This window comes from Myxine glutinosa, chromosome 4 (genome assembly GCF_964187855.1).
Source record: "Myxine glutinosa chromosome 4, kmMyxGlut1.1, whole genome shotgun sequence".
In the NCBI taxonomy this organism is placed as follows: domain Eukaryota; kingdom Metazoa; phylum Chordata; class Myxini; order Myxiniformes; family Myxinidae; genus Myxine; species Myxine glutinosa.
In genome coordinates this window covers 74,066,431-74,082,115 of record NC_136264.1, presented here as the reverse complement: position 1 = coordinate 74,082,115, position 15,685 = coordinate 74,066,431, and the positions used below count along the sequence as shown (strand labels likewise).

Genomic DNA, 15,685 nt, shown 5'->3' with positions numbered 1-15,685 from the left:
TAATGACGTCATATGTCACGTGGTTCAGCCGCCATCTTGGAAAAACCGAAAAACCTAGCACCTCCATATCTCCAAAAGTGCTGAATAGAAAAAATTGAGACATGGCTCATTGTAAAGAACTCTCCATGGGTAATAAAATATGTTAATGATGACGTCATAGGTCACGTGGTTCGGCCGCCATCTTGGAAAAACCGAAAAGCTTTGCACCTCTGTATCTCCGAAAGTCCCGAATAGAAAAAATTGAGACATGGCTCATTGTAAAGAACTCTCCATGGGGAATAAAATATGTTAATGATGACGTCATCGGTCACGTGGTTGGGCCGCCATATTTGTCCCAAATGGCCAATAAAAAGTACATTCCGGCAAGTCCTCGGTCTCTGACCGATTTTTCATCTGTCTGTTTGTTTGTCTGTCTGTTTGTTTGTTTGTCTGTCTGTTTGTCCACACAGAATAAATATAATTTTCTCTGCAACCATTGGTCCGATTGATAGGAAATTTTCACCATAGGTGCACCACCTCCTGTATAATTTTTAATGATAATTATGACGTCATAGATCATGTGGCAGGGGCGCCATCTCGGAAAAACCATTTTAAAAAACTTTGCACCTCTATCTCTGAAAGCGCTGAATGGAAAAAAATTGAGACATGGCTCATTGTAAAGAACTCTCCATGGGGAATAACATCTGTTAATTATGATGTCATTGGTGCCTTCATTATGATGTCATAATTCGACAAGTACAAAACTTCATCCGATCAAGATGAAATTTCTTGAGCGTCATCTCTTGTTCGTGGAGAATTTTTTTAATGATGACGTCATCGGTCACGTGGTTCGGCAGCCATATTTGTTTTAACACAAAAGCCTTAAAACCACTAAAAACACATCCTGAAGAGGGTCTGCAATTTCTGATTGCTCTTTCTTGTTGTTTATGATAAAAAACTCACAAATAGCGTTTTGACCAGTAGAAAAGCACATCACTTTGCAAAATATATCAGTATTTCATCTGTTGTTAAGGCCGAGAAAAATATATTTCCGGTCTTTGGTCAGCGCGCGCATCGATTTTGACCCTGCGCGTTAACAATTTTTTCTTTTTTTTCAAATTTCCAACGGTACCTACAACAGTGCACACCTGTTGTTGCCGGGCCGGCGCGCTATCTCGGGAAATACGGGTCTGTGAAGGTCGCCATTGGTATCGACGTTCGCGCACGGTTCTCCCCTACAAAACTACGTTTACTTTAGGATTTGCATATCCAAAGATTCCAAAGATATGAGTAGTTTTGTGTGCCGTGACGTCATGAATCCAATCGGCTGGATATTGTCATTTATTGAAACGAACACGTTCTTTGTCGGGTTCGTGTGAAGCAGCCAGAAGGCCTAGAGAGCTGCGGGTGGTCTCGTTAGTTAGGCCTGGATCCTATCTCGTTTGTCATGAATTTGTAGGTGTCTGTGATAATCTGGTGGACTGGGAGAAGAGATCGTGGGAGACCATCGGCCTGTTAGACCACTTGCGCATGCGCAGTGTTGACGCGATCGACGCATTGGAATGTTTGATGGTACTTCGAGGCAGACTCGGCGTTAGAACAAATCTAATCGGGGGGCATTAGGGTAACCGCGGGGGAGGGAGGGGGCACAAACTGCCGTTCGATAACTCAATCTATGATGTAAATGCTTGATAATAAGAGTTTGCCCTCAACAACCAGCACACCAACCCAGTTCGAATTTAAAAACATGCTGCAAAGTCGCACGCACGCACGCACGCACGCACACACACACACACACACACACACACACACACACACACACACACACACACACACACACACACACACACACACACACACACACAGCCTACGTGCAAGCCACGTCTTTCTCTTTCTCTTTCTCTCTGTCGCTCTCTCCCTCTCTCACACACACTGCACTGTGCACGTCATTAGAACATCATTTGAAATAGACTGTATACTCCACTCTTAAAAAGCAGACAGACCCAAAAATCATTCAACATTTTGCATAATAATCATGAAAACCAAGGCTGGCAAAGTAGTTAGGCAGTTAAGAGGAAGCATCGTTCATTTTTTCAGGAAAGCACCAAATTTGGCACAGATGTAGTATGGACCTATACAATTGTTTTCCTGAGGGGCGCCCAAAAATTCAGAAAATTCAAAAAATCCCAAAAAATGTCCTGGATGCCGTGAAAAAGGGGAGAAAACGGGTATTGATTCGAACTGTAGATTCTGATATTGTGGTCTTGGCAATAGCACACTACTTTACCTACCAGTCACACGGTGTGGAGGAACTCTGGATTGCCATTGGCACTGGTAAAAGCTACCGCTACCTTGCCATCCATAAAATTGCCACCGGCCTTGGCCGCAGGAAGTCCGAGTCTTTGCCATTATTTCATGCCTTCACTGGCTGTGACACAGTGTCATTTTTTGCCCAAATTGGGAAAAAGACAGCCTGGAAGGCTTGGGAGGCATACCCCAGCATCACGCAGACCTTTCATGCTCTCGCTTATAGGCCATCTGTGGACGCTATTACTATGGAACTACAGAGCATAGAAAGATATGTTGCCATCCTCTATGACCGGACTACCGAGATAAAGACAGTGAATGACATGCGCCGACACTTGTTCACGAAGAAGGCAAGAACAATTGATCACATTCCCCCAACAGCAGACGCCTTCGAACAACACCTAAAACGTGCACGTTTTCAGGCTGGACACGTATGGAGTCAGGCACTTGTGCCCTACCCAGAACTTCCATCACCAGCTGATTGGGGCTGGATGAAAACAGGGACTTCTTGGACACCAATTTGGACCACAATACCACTGATACAGGAGGCATGTTCAGAGCTTACAAGCTGCCATTGTAAGTCAGCCTGTAAAGGCAACTGTAAATGCTCCAGGGCAAATCTGCCCTGCACATCACTGTGTGACTGCGATGGACAGTGCTTGTAGTACTACGCGTCTGTGCGAGAGCCTCCACCTTTCAAGTGCCCACAATATTTTAAGTTAAAACTGCAACTGTGTGTAACTTTGATTAATTAATACCATTTCATTGTTATCAGAGACCAATAAAACAATGTGTATCACTTGGAATTGAAATTTTACCTAAAATACTATGAGAGATTCAAGGAAAATGGAAACACCATGGCGGCCATCTTGAAATTAAAGATGATGGATGCAAATCTTTATGCAATTGATCCCATTGGATTCAGAGACCATGAAAACATGGGGTAAGACACTGGAACTGTGGTGTTATCGCTCATAGTATAGAAGTTATTGAGGGAAATAGGTCACAGGGCGGTCATGTTGAGATTCAATATGGCGGCCACCAGGGGTTCTGAATTTTTGGGCGCCCCTCAGGAAAACAATTGTATAGGTCCATACTACATCTGTGCCAAATTTGGTGCTTTCCTGAAAAAATGAACGATACGCCCTATTTTTCGGTCTTAACTGCCTAAGTAAAGTAAGCTTGGCACCAAAGGCTTGGCCTGGGGATGGGGGATGGGGGGGCACAATAATTCATTTGGGGGGGGGGGGGCATGGCCCGCGAATGCCCTCCCATGACACCGACCCTGCTTCGAGGCGACCTCAAGAATGAAATGGCAGTCTATAATATGCTTGAAGAACTTAATGATTTTCAAAATAAATACATTTTAAAATAACTTATTAAGCTTGTGTTCCTTATTTACAAAAAGGCTTACCACGTACCAGTACCAGTCCCATTGGCTGTCTTTAATTTCCCTCTGGACGGCGCCACGGCAGATGAGGAGGACCGCAAGGCATGAGGACACAAACAACACCTCTATATGTGCAATCCATGCTTTTCAAAAAAAGAAAAAGAAAAAAAAACCGCATCGCCGCATCAATTCTGGAACTTTGATCTGACCAGAGACCAGCAATATATTTTTTTCGGCCTAACATTGCTTTTTTTATTCGTCCAGAAAAATTTGTAAGAAATTTATAAGGCAATCTGGAATTTGTTACTTCTGAAAAAATCTGAAATTTGTGAAATTTGTTAGAGGGCAATCTCCCACGGATATATTAGAATTAGCAAAATTCAACTTAAACACTCGTGAAAATTGAAATGAAGCTTGTTTTAAACAAACGCAACTCGTAAGCATTAAAACATTGTGATTGACGTGTTACTTACTATAAAGTATAAGTATAAGTGTAATTGGAATATTTCAGAATGTAAAATAGTCATGAGAAACTGTATGCCACGCACCTTAGCTATTCTGTTGGTATTTTCAATTGCGCATTTAATTTGAAACGACGCAGGGAATTCTATGTTCAGAAAACGATAACAAAACTGATCATCCAGTCCGCACTGAACAACCACTTCCGCATCAGATTGCATTCTGGGATACATCAACTTCCGGCAAGCGGAAGTTTTGTTATCGTCCACAGAAGCCTGAACACAGAAACTTTGATTGGTTAAAGGGCAGGGTAAGAGTTTGTCCCATTACTAATCAGCCTGCTATCGCTTGCCAAGCCAGCCGTTCCTTAGCAACCGTTTCGCATAGAGTGCTTAAGCCACTTGGCGAGCGCTCCACAAGAACCTTGGCAATTGGTTCTTTCTTGTGGTTCGATCTATGGACCGGATATACTATGCCGGTTGAAACATAAGTACCCTTGACTTCCTAAATTGTTTTTAAAATTCGTTAAAGTAACGAGTCAAACTACATAGAGTCTGTCAGGACTTGTCGGCTACTGCTAATGCATTAATGTCCGTGGCGTATATAGAGCCTAGCATCTCTGAAAGCTCAATCTCAAATCGCAAGAGGAAGAAGATGAAACAGGCAATGACGTCACTTCCCCTCGATCATTGGAAGCGCAAAATACACAAGAAAGTTTGATCACTATCGGATACCGTAGTTGTGGTGAAGGTGTGTAAAGATTGTCGTAATGTTGGTTCGTTTATTCATGTTAAGTATGTTGCCGATATCACGTCAATCTATTGGAATACATTGATGTTTTGAGTGAGAACGCAACATTCAGTGATTTTGATGAAGATGGAACATGAATATTTTCATGAATATTTTTCATGGCCCGGTGCTTATGGCTATGCCTATGGCTCGTTTGTTGTGATAATGATATAATATGAGTTCCTTACACAGAACTTAATTTGGCTTGCGCTATTGTAGCCAACCTATGCCTTTGGTTGTAGCGTTTCGCGATCGTCGCCACGACACCCACAATCCTTTGCGTGCCGCTATTTTGAAGTCGGTATTCCACTGGTTGCACCTGTTCACAGCAAGTGCAACGTTCCAACAAAGGACCATTTTCACCTTGAAGTAGCATACTGCGATGTAGCACATTTACATCGTCGTGACTATTTGTGATGTTCGTAGGTAATCTGACTTCGTGCCGGTGACGTTGTATGATCGATCATATGGTCCTGTGGGGTATTTTGGTCTGGTGGGATTGTGCAGGGGTAGCTTGTCTTTGAGGAGTATTATCTGGGCTCGGGTTGGCGTTTCGCCGGCAGGGCGATGCATCATCACCATCCCTCAAGTGGACGGTGTCTCATCTGTTAACATTAATTTGTGTCCTGTGTTCTAAACCATCCATTCCATGGATCCAACCATTCGCCCTCCCCCCCCCCCCCCCCCCCCGAATTTCCATGTTTTAAACGTTTCCCAGTGTGTACCCTGGATTAGAATAGGTACACCGTATCCCTGCGTGTCGTAAGAGACGACTAAGAGGGTTGGCGTCAGGGAGGGCATCCGGCCATAAAAACATTGCCTCAAAAAGAGAACCATGAGAATTACAACTACATATGGGCAGGGTACAGCCCGAAGTGGAGATTGGTTTCTGAGGTTTGGGACATGGAATGTAGGGACAATGACAGGGAGATCAGGAGAAGTGGTGGAAGTATTGGTCAGAAGAAGAGTGGACATATGTTGTGTGCAAGAGACGAGATGGAAGGGAAGTGGTGTGAGAATGGTGAAGGGTAGGCAGGGACAGAAATACAAGTTTGTGTGGCAAGGGTGCCTGGAGGGCGTGAATGGTGTTGGTGTCCTGTTTTTTGAGGAGTTTGTAGACAGTGTGGTGAGTGTGACTAGAGTGAGTGATAGGTTGATGATGGTGAAAATGATGATTGGAAAGCTCTTGGTGAACGTCATCTCGGGATATGCTCCACAGGTTGGTCGAAGCTATGAAGAGAAGGACAAGTTCTGGTGTGCGATAGAGAAGCTGATGGAAAATGTGAAAGATGAGGAAGTTGTTGTGGTAGGAGGAGACCTAAATGGACATGTGGGAAGGAGTATGGATGGTTTTGACGGAGTTCATGGGGGTTACGGATATGGTGTGAGAAATGGAGAAGGTGAAAGGATTTTGGAGTTTGCTGATGGAGCTGATTTGGTGATTTGTAATACTCAGTTCCAGAAAGAGGATAATAAGCTTGTCACATACACGTCAAGTGGGTCGACGACAACCGTTGACAACCTGATGGTGCGTAGGCGAGATAGGGGGCACCTCCGGGACACAAAGGTGATCCCGGGGGAGGAGGCTGTTTCACAGCACCACTTGGTTGTCTGCGACATAAGGTTGTCTGCGACATAAGGGTGAAAGGTGCGAGGAGAGCTCGGCGGGTGAAGTACCAACCGAGAATGAAGGTGTGGAGGTTGAAAGAGGTGACAGTAAGGGAGGCATTAAAAGAGGCTGAGTAGGGTCGAGGATGATATGGTTGAGCTTGAAAGTGGTTGGATGTCAATGAAAGCTAGTCTTTTGGGAGCCGTTGGTGAGGTATCTGGATGGACAAAAGGACCACCGAGGCACTCGGAAACATGGTGGTGGGATGATGAAGTTGGAAAGAGGATTGACGAGAAAAGGAAGAAGTTCAAGGAGTGGCAGAAGGCAAAGGGTACGGGAGCAGAAACAGCAGAGCATGAAAGTTATAAGGCAGCCAGGAAGGCTGCAAAGAAAGAGGTAGCAAAGGCGCAGGAGGCATGTAGGAAAATGTTCGGAGAATGCTTGGATTCGGAAGAGGGTCAGAAATCAGTATTCAGGATTGCAAAGCAGATAGCGAAAGAGAGGTGTGATGTGATGGGGGTGAGTTGCTTGAAGGATGAAGTGGGACAAATCGTTGTCGACCCAGATGGAATTAAAGGAAGATGGAAAAGATATATGGAAATGCTGTTGAATACAGAGAATGAATGGGATGGAAACATAGAGAGTAACCCAGTTTTAGGACCGGCAGAGAAGATAACTGAGAAGTAAGTTGAGGAAGCAATAAAAGCAATGAAGGGTAGAAAAGCGGGAGGGCCGACGGGAGTTGTGGGAGACATGTTGAAGGCAGCAGGAAGTTGGGGTGTGAAGAGAATGACAGAGATCTGTAATCTGGTGGTGAAAGAAGGCCGCATTCCAGTGGATTGGGAACTGAGTACCCTCGTCCCTCTATACAAGGGGAAAGGTAACCCTCTGGAGTGTGGCTCGTACCGAGCGATAAAGTTATTGGAGCATGGAATGAAGGTATTGGAAAGGGTGTTGGAGAGGAGGATAAGGAAGAAAGTGAAGATTGATGAAATGCAGTTTGGATTTATGCCAGGAAGAGGAACGACAGACGCGCTTTTCATTGTGAGGCAGTTGCAGGAGAAGTACATGGAGAAGAGGAAGAAATTGTTTCTTGGGTTTGTTGATCTGGAGAAAGCATTCGATAGGGTTCTACGTAAAGTATTGACATGGGCATTGAGGAAGTTAGGAGTGGAGGAATGGTTGATCAGAGTAGTGATGGCAATGTACAAAAGAGCGCGCACAGCTGTAAGGACGAAGGACGGGAACAGTGGTGAGTTTGAGGTGAAGGTGGGAGTGCATCAGGGGTCGGTACTAAGTCCACTACTATTTGTAGCTGTGATGGAGGTGCTGGCTCAGAACGTAAAGGAGGGTTTACCGTGGGAGTTGTTGTATGCAGACGATCTGGTGTTGATTGCGGAAAGTATGGATGGACTGAAGGAGAAGATGAACAAGTGGAAGGAATGTTTGGAGACAAAAGGTCTGAAGGTGAATATCGGAAAGACGAAGGTGATGGCAAGTGGTAAAGCATGTGGTGAGGTGGAAAGAACTGGGAAGTGGCCCTGTGCTGTGTGTAGGAAGGGTGTCAGAGTGAACTCCATTCAATGTACAATGTGCGCTGAGTGGGTTCATCAAAAATGTAGTGGTCTGAGAGGGTCATTAACCAATGTGGCAGCTACATTCAAATGTAAGGTGTGCACAGAGGGAGCTGCAGATGGAGGAAATGTTGAGTTGGATCTTGGAGACAGCATGAAGCTGGAAGGTGTGAAAACATTTTGCTACCTCGGAGACATGCTGAATGGAGAAGGTGGATCAGACTCGGCAACGGTTGCTAGAGTGAGATGTGCATGGAAGAAGTTTCGGGAACTGAGTGGCGTGCTGATGATGAGCTTCAACACTCAGCTTCAACGTGCTTCAACGTGCAACGCTGAGCATCAGCTTCAACGTGCTGATGATGCCGTTGAAGCTGAAGGGAAAGGTGTATGCTGCATGTGTGAGAAGTGTTGTGATTTATGGGAGCGAGACATGGGTAATGAACGTAGAGCAGCAACGAAGGTTGGAAAGGGTGGAAATGCGAATGATTCGACGGATGTGTGGAGTATCGTTGAGAGAGAGGAAGACAAATGATGAATTGCGAAAGATGATGGGAATAGAGCCTGTGATTGATGCTGTGAAGAGGAACAGGTTGAGATGGTTTGGTCATGTGTTGAGGAACGATGAAAGTGACTGGTTGAAAAGAGTGATGGAAATGAATGTTGAAGGATGTAGAGGACGGGGAAGACCGAGAAAGACTTGGCTAAAGATGGTGGAAGAAGAAATGCGGGCAAGGGGGTTAACAAGGAGAGATGCAGAAAATAGGGCAAAATGGAGAAGATTGTCATGGGAACCGCAAGGCTAACCCCCGCTCTTGTCGGGAAAATGGCCTTTAAAATGCATGTTGTTGTAGTTGTTGTTGTTCTAAACCATCCAACCGTTTGACTTACACTTCCGTTTTTGTGATGTATATAGAGGTTTTAGTACCCATGATGCAGTGCGTGGGCGCCATGTTGGTTGGCAAGTTAAACAAACGAGAAAAGGCCAAAACAAGGCCAAACCATTCATTGCTGTAAGTCAGAATAGCGAAACAAACTTGATAGATTGTGGAGCTGGTGATGCTGTCGTTGCCAGGGAAGTGAATGCAGTACAACCAACATGGCGGCGCGCACGGTATTATGGGATAGCTCTGAAAACCCTCTATTGGTGAGCTGAAGACCTTTCAGTATAATCACACTGGTCTTCTGGCTGCCAGTTGTAGCTTAGGTCCAAAGTCTGACTGCCATTAACTGGTGGATTGTGAAGACCCCTCAGTGGACCATGAGAAAGTCCACGTTTCCTTGTTTCTTCATGTGTACAAATACAATTATGCACACTGATTGAAAGTGGTTTGATGTTTTTGTTGTCTAACCCACTTGCAGGCGGAGAGGAGGCAGCCAAAGGTGAAGAGCAGTTGAATCAAGCAAGCAGAATAGCAGCAGAGCAGGGTTTTAGAACATGGGCACTGATGCCATCTGGGCCCGTTGTCGAAGCACTATCAAGGCTGGACGTATAACTTTCTCTACCTTGTTGGCTGAGAAGAATGCAAAGTTCAGTGGACAATGTGCATGAGGGGGTATGTGGGGATAACTATGGGATGGGTTAAGAGCATGAGATTTGGAGGCAAACATTGTTAAGGCATTCTGACTTCTCTAAGGCAAAGTCTACAGATATGCGATTTAAGATGATTGAGTGGATGGATGGGTAGAATACCCCAGAGGTGCACTTGATTTGGTGCCACGATGACTTTGAGGGAAAAAGACTGGTTCAAGAATTCAGTCTTTAATTTTGCAAGACGATGTTTTCTTGCTTACCTCTGGCTGAAAACACATGTTGCGATCCTTGTGGAGTGACTTTACGCTTGTCTCTAGTCGGGTTTGTTGTATGCCATGCTGAAAAAGCAAGGAACCTGACTGCAACTGCCTCACCACCGAATTCATTGTACTCGAGCTGATGATGGACAGGATAGCTGCGACTGGTCACGGAAAAGCTTTCCTCTTTTGGCATTCTCCGATCCTCCCGTCTAGGTCTTCTGTTGGTGATTGCACCTTGAGGATCTCTTGATTAACCATCTCACAATTTTATAATAAAATCAGCTAGATGGACCAGATCAAATATCTGAGAGTGATTAGAAAGGAATTATAAACACACGGCATGTTCATATTTCTTGCTGACAACATTGGCTCATCCATGTTTAACAATCCTCTCTGCAAATGAGTTTTTTGACTCATTCAAAAAACAAACAAATCCAAATTAGACTTCTATTTATATTTGTCAGATGACAACTTAAATCCTACTTTCAACCGTTTTGTGTCTTTTTCTTTTCTTTTTTTTTTAAGCAAAAGTGGGCCACTGTGTGCGTATTGCAGTTGGGTGTCGCTGGCAACAAGCATTTTGTTGCATTTAGCTTTGAGAACGGAGATGGATTTTGCACTCCTAAGATTTATTCTGTGTTAGTCTGCCACTGTGACTTTTGTATTTCAATGTTTATGTTTCTCTGCACATAGATTTAGAGTAGACTCAGTTCACATTTTGATTACCGAGCTGTTGATAGCTGTGATACGTAATGGAGACATTGTTACTCGGTTGAACACACGCTCAGAGGCGAGTGTACTTCTACATCTAGGCCATCCTTCCAGACCCTCCTCCTATATTGGAATAAAGAAATTATAATCTTCAAAAGGCTGTATTTCCTTATGGGATGACCTAAAGTGTTACAGGAGGCAGAGAGTTTGTGTTCTCCTGCAGAAGTTAAGATGCAACTCTTGTAAGCTTAGACAGATACGTGATTGACATGTGAATTGATGTAAAAATGTAAAAAAATAAAAAATAAAATAAAAATCGAGGTGGGGAGGGGGGGGGGGCAGGGGAGGGGGGCAGGGGAAGGAGGAGGGTTTCATTTCACTGTACTTAGTTTTTTTGAGGACTTGTTCAAAGAGATTGCTTCAGATGCTTTGAGTTTGTTTATAATCATGAATGAATAACAACAATATGTTTATAACCTCCTTCATTCCATTCCTTCTTATTTTCTCCTCAGGAGTGAGCGGCTTGCCAGTCTCAAATGGAAATTGTCCCCTTCTCGTTTATCACTTGTTGCTGCTTGTTTCTTTTTTATCCAATATCAGTAGGAAAGACAAACTTGAAATTGTCCTGGAAAAAGTGTTTGGGATCTTGAAGGGAGGAAGGGATGCTAATTTTGGATTGAATAAAAAAAACAGGAAGGTACAATTGCACTTTGGTTTGAGAGAGGGAAAGTGTTTGAGGAAGATCTGAGAGCTACATTAGGTGGGGAAAAGATGTCATCTTCAGGTGGGTACATTGGTGGTGATGAGACTGAGGAAATGGTGCGTGAGGGGTTTCTGTGTCCCCTCTGCATGAGGGACTTTCCATCTGTGTATCAACTTAGTGCACATTGGGGAGATGAACATGAGAGCAAGGATGTGGCACAAGACCTCAAGAGCAAAGCACAAGGTAAGGGGGAGTTTTACCCCATCCACCCCCAAACTTCTTTAGATATGGTTCTACTTCATGAACAAATAAGGAGGATGAAAAGAGGTTCAATTTGATTTGATGGACCCACACCTGATTTTTAGTGGCTTCATGTTAAAGTTTATAAGCCTGGTGTTGGCTTAGCGGTTAGGGTGCTGGCTTGGGATCCTAGGATCCTGGGTTCGAATCCCGGTCGATCGCTGAATTAACGCCAGGGGTGTTGACTCAGCCTGTCATCCTTCCGAGGTCGGCAAATTGAGTACCAGCTTGCTGGGATGAATGATCACGGTGTGTACCCCGATTTAGAATAGGTACACTGTATCCCTGCGCATCGTAAGGGCGTGACCAAGGGTTGGCGTCAGGAAGGGCATCCGGCCATAAAAACATTGCCTCAAACAGGGAACCATGATTGTCATGGGGCCTGCAAGGCTAACCCCCGCTCTAGCGGGGAAAATGGCCTTAAAACGCTCATTCATTTATATTTCATTCATGTTAAAGTTTATGGATATTATAATTACCTTTCTGCAACACAGCCCATACTGACAGCATCACATGTGTGTCGTTTATTGGGTGCTCCTTGCCATATGTTGCTGTGCCCTACCAGACCTGCTGGGCCGTGCAAAGAGCAAGTTGCTGCGAAAGGAAGGCTCCTGTGGCGAGAACCAGGATGTATCTAACGTGACAGCGAGTTGTGCTGCAGGTGCGCTCAGCGGTGTCGACTTATGGATGTGGGAGCCACAGGAGCTGGGTAAGCAAATAAGCTATTGTACACAGAGGCCTGGTGCAAGTCGTATTCCAAAGAGGCACTTGTGAGCAGGATGGGGCATTGACCATTGGTTGTGGGATGTGGGGAACCGTGGCGCGAATGGTTCCAGATGTGCATACATTATTTACTTCTTTGTTTTAAAGGTACTCAAATGAGCAAATGCTGTTTCACCACTCTTCAAAATATTGTTACGTTTGTGGGGGTAGAGGAAGAAATACCCTAGTACAGATAGGGTTGTATAAATTAGCATGGACTGTGGACGCGTAGGAAGCCAATTTCTATGTACTTTAGAAGAAAAACTGTGAGCTTAAGATCGTTTACGTGTCTTCACTCGGGGGGTGGAGCTTGTGTTAACTAGGTAAGGTTAAGATAAGTTTCTCCCAGTATGTGATTGCCTCCTGTGATTTTTCCCTATGTGTTCTTGCAATTATAACAGGCCGGCCATGAAAACCCACATCTTTACAATTACAAACAACAACAATAACAACAAGCGCTCCATTAAACCACAACTACCGGCATAAATGCCGACAGAAACCCGAACATTCCCGAACGGGCTGAACTCCGCCCTACCACCGCCGAGAGGATCCGAACATTATGATCGACAAATAAACCCCACCTCACCAACCAACTTAGGAACAAGGCCACACCCCCAGAGTGGGACGAGGGGCGTGGAAACTATCCTAAACGGCAGACCATGCCCCGAGCTTCGTCATTGGTCGAGCCCGACCATGGAGCGATTGAGTGGAACTCGGCAATTGTCGGTGTGACGTCAGAGCGAAGGTTCGAGCAGGATAAGAGAAGAAGAAGGCGTCTCTTTGCCTCGCTCTCTTGTGATGGCTTTGTGGCGGGCGGACGCTTTTGTTTCTGGCTCTCGGCTGCAGCTGGCTTGTGTGCGTGGTTTGGGGAGAACTGTTGGGAGCTCATATAACTTTTGGCAACGTTGGAGGAGGGGGTGTTTTGGACGGTGATGCTCTTCGGAGACGGAGGAGGTCATTAGCAAACCGAAGGAGGCTGTCCTGTCTGCTTGCCTCACGCCGGTGGCTGGCTGTGGGTGCGACTCCGCGCCATCTTGTGCGCTTCCCGCGTGGTGACTCGGAGTTCCAACGACCACCCGGTTCCAAAAGGCCATTTGGGATGCAAAGCTGAGATGCCAGCCGGCTGAAGACATTTATTTTCTTTTATCATACCCCTGTCTGTTTTTGTATCTGCATGGCGGGTCCCTCACCATAGGAATTATAGTTTTCACCACCTTTCATTTCTATCGCAGTGCATTTATTTTTATTAAACCATTATTGTATTGCATTCTATTTGTTGTGTCGTGTGTCTCTGTCCGTGGGTCCGAGGATAAAGTGTAGGTCAGAACTTTGGCCCCGTCCTGCGTGCACCAAAAAGTACCGCCAATTTTCAGCTTGCTCGACTCGAAGTAAAGACAGACCGGCTATCCGTCCAAGGCTGGTTTTCATCGGCCACGTACTTGACAATATATACAAAACCTGCATAGTGATCTAGGAACAAAATTCTGCATTCTGTAATGTCTGTCATACACGCTTGTGCTGAAAATAGGTTGTCCAGACGTTGGTTCTCCTTTGAAATATCGGCTGTTAACTTTTCTTTCTGCCGTTTTCTTTGCTGTGACGAGGGTATATTTTTCGATCATAAATACACTTTTGCTGATTGAAAATAAAAACATGTTTAGACTCGCGTCACGCTCTGCCTTTCTCCGGTCTTCCAATATAGCTGACAAAGATTTCAAAGCCATACCCCAAAATGACTGATCACAGATGGGGTTCCGGCAGTTTGGAAATAATGAAATTGTCCATGGTATTCTAAATATTTTTTGGGGATGGAAGGGGCATAGTTTCACCAGAAGTGGGCTTTTTAAAGGAGCAGAGAAGCCAAGTAGCCCAATATCATCCCAGCACAGTAGCACATACTCAGCGCACCCTCATCTGACTCCCTCGAAGTCCTATCATTCCAAAATTACATGCCCGCACTTTGCCAACCTCTCTCGTGTGGGGCTCCCTCCTCTTAACCCGCTCCAGCTCCTCGGGGTCCTGACCTGTTTGACGTACTCCACGTTCTCTCTAGCTGTACTGCCCCCTCTGGCCTATTCACCCCGCGACTGCACGCTCATTGGCTCTCCACACAGGACGCTCAAACACATGACCTGCCCACTGCTGTTAGCAGCTCGAAGCAGCTTATTACCCCAACGTGAGGCCGCATGGTATATCCAGGTCATCTTTGGACCAGTTTTGCTCACATTTTGGTGTAATGAAACCACGTACACAGATTACAAAGGAAATGGTGTAAGGATTTTAACGAAGGAATTGGGAAGGGTTGACACACAAATGGAAGGGAGGGGTCACGGTTGTCATTTCTTAAAACATTTTTGACACTTATTCTAGCATTTTCACACAGACACCATACAGTTGTGCTAAACAGGTACTATTGGCAAAACTAGGCTATATTACCCCCATTACCCTCTTATCATGTTTCCGCACCAATATTATCATACCTTAGTCGACAATCACTGTAACACAGGCTAGAACTGAAGAGTTTTGTAAAATTACATTGCAGTCTTGAGAAAGCACCAATTGATGCTCCCCTGGTTGGCTCTGGGCATTTTTTTAGATGCTGAGAGGTCAGCCCTTTCAGCCTCTGGGCATTTTTTTAGATGCTGAGAGGTCAGCCCTTTCCACTCTACTGAATGAGATTTCTATTCTGACATAAAGTTGTGGCACCAGGTTTCACCTTCACCAATGAATGATGTGTTCCACAAAACCTTTCCTGCCGAAAATGCCGGTGATGATACAGATCAAGTCAGTCCGGCTTCTCCTCCTCCATGGTGGTGTGTGGCAATCATTTTGCCATTACGTTTCCTTTACCCAGATCATCGGTTACAAGGCAACGTTCTGTTGACATTGGTATTCCGGACGCTTTCGCAAGTTCCCAAATTATAATATGTTTATCTTGAAGCAAGGGTTTCCCCCGTGCTAAAAAATTTTTTAGGTTTCCGGTAACATGTTTCTCAATGAAATGGGTAGTTAGTTAGTTAGTGGTGGAGGGGATTTTTTTTGTACATATTTAAATGGAAGTATGTTGATGGTTTGAAAGCTATAGAATTATCAACTTCAATATTCCCATAGTGATACAAAATTAAGGGGTAAAATAAGATTGTGTACTGCACACAAGTCAGAATATTAAATGACACCAATATTTATCATCTCTACAAAGTTGTGGTGAGAGTTCTAAAATAGTGATAATAATTCATAATAAAGGAAGGGAGAGTCAGGCGTTAACCCTATCCAGACGGCTTTTTTTTGAAGTAGAGTATGTTTGGGCTCTG

General features: G+C 44.7%; 2 protein-coding genes across 13 annotated transcripts in view; one reads left to right on the top strand and one right to left on the bottom strand.

Annotated features, from left to right (window-relative positions):
- Positions 1-4,598, bottom strand: part of TAFAZZIN (tafazzin, phospholipid-lysophospholipid transacylase) — a 62,261-nt gene extending 57,663 nt beyond the window's left edge. For 3 of the 8 annotated variants that reach the window (XR_010983984.2, XM_078775962.1, XM_068112567.2), the window contains exons 1-2: positions 4,225-4,347; positions 3,708-3,742 (exon numbers count right to left, since the gene is read on the bottom strand). Coding sequence is in view for 5 of the 8 variants with exons in the window: in XM_078775962.1 (XP_078632088.1) it covers positions 3,708-3,722 (15 nt within the window). In the remaining 3 variants the exon portion in view is untranslated. Of the gene's footprint in view, positions 1-3,707; positions 3,743-4,224 lie in introns of all 8 variants that reach the window. The other 5 variants (XR_013623082.1, XM_078775961.1, XM_068112568.2 and 2 more) reach the window with 4 other exon arrangements.
- Positions 4,599-4,777: 179 nt separating this feature from the next.
- RBSN (rabenosyn, RAB effector) overlaps positions 4,778-15,685 on the top strand; it is a 78,091-nt gene continuing 67,183 nt past the window's right edge. For 3 of the 5 annotated variants that reach the window (XM_068112602.2, XM_068112601.2, XM_068112600.2), the window contains exons 1-4: positions 4,778-4,885; positions 9,467-9,660; positions 11,122-11,555; positions 12,178-12,321. In XM_068112602.2, coding sequence (XP_067968703.1) covers positions 11,381-11,555; positions 12,178-12,321 — 319 coding nt within the window. In that variant the 5' untranslated portion in view covers positions 4,778-4,885; positions 9,467-9,660; positions 11,122-11,380. Of the gene's footprint in view, positions 4,930-9,466; positions 9,661-11,121; positions 11,556-12,177; positions 12,322-15,685 lie in introns of all 5 variants that reach the window. The other 2 variants (XM_078775958.1, XM_078775957.1) reach the window with 2 other exon arrangements.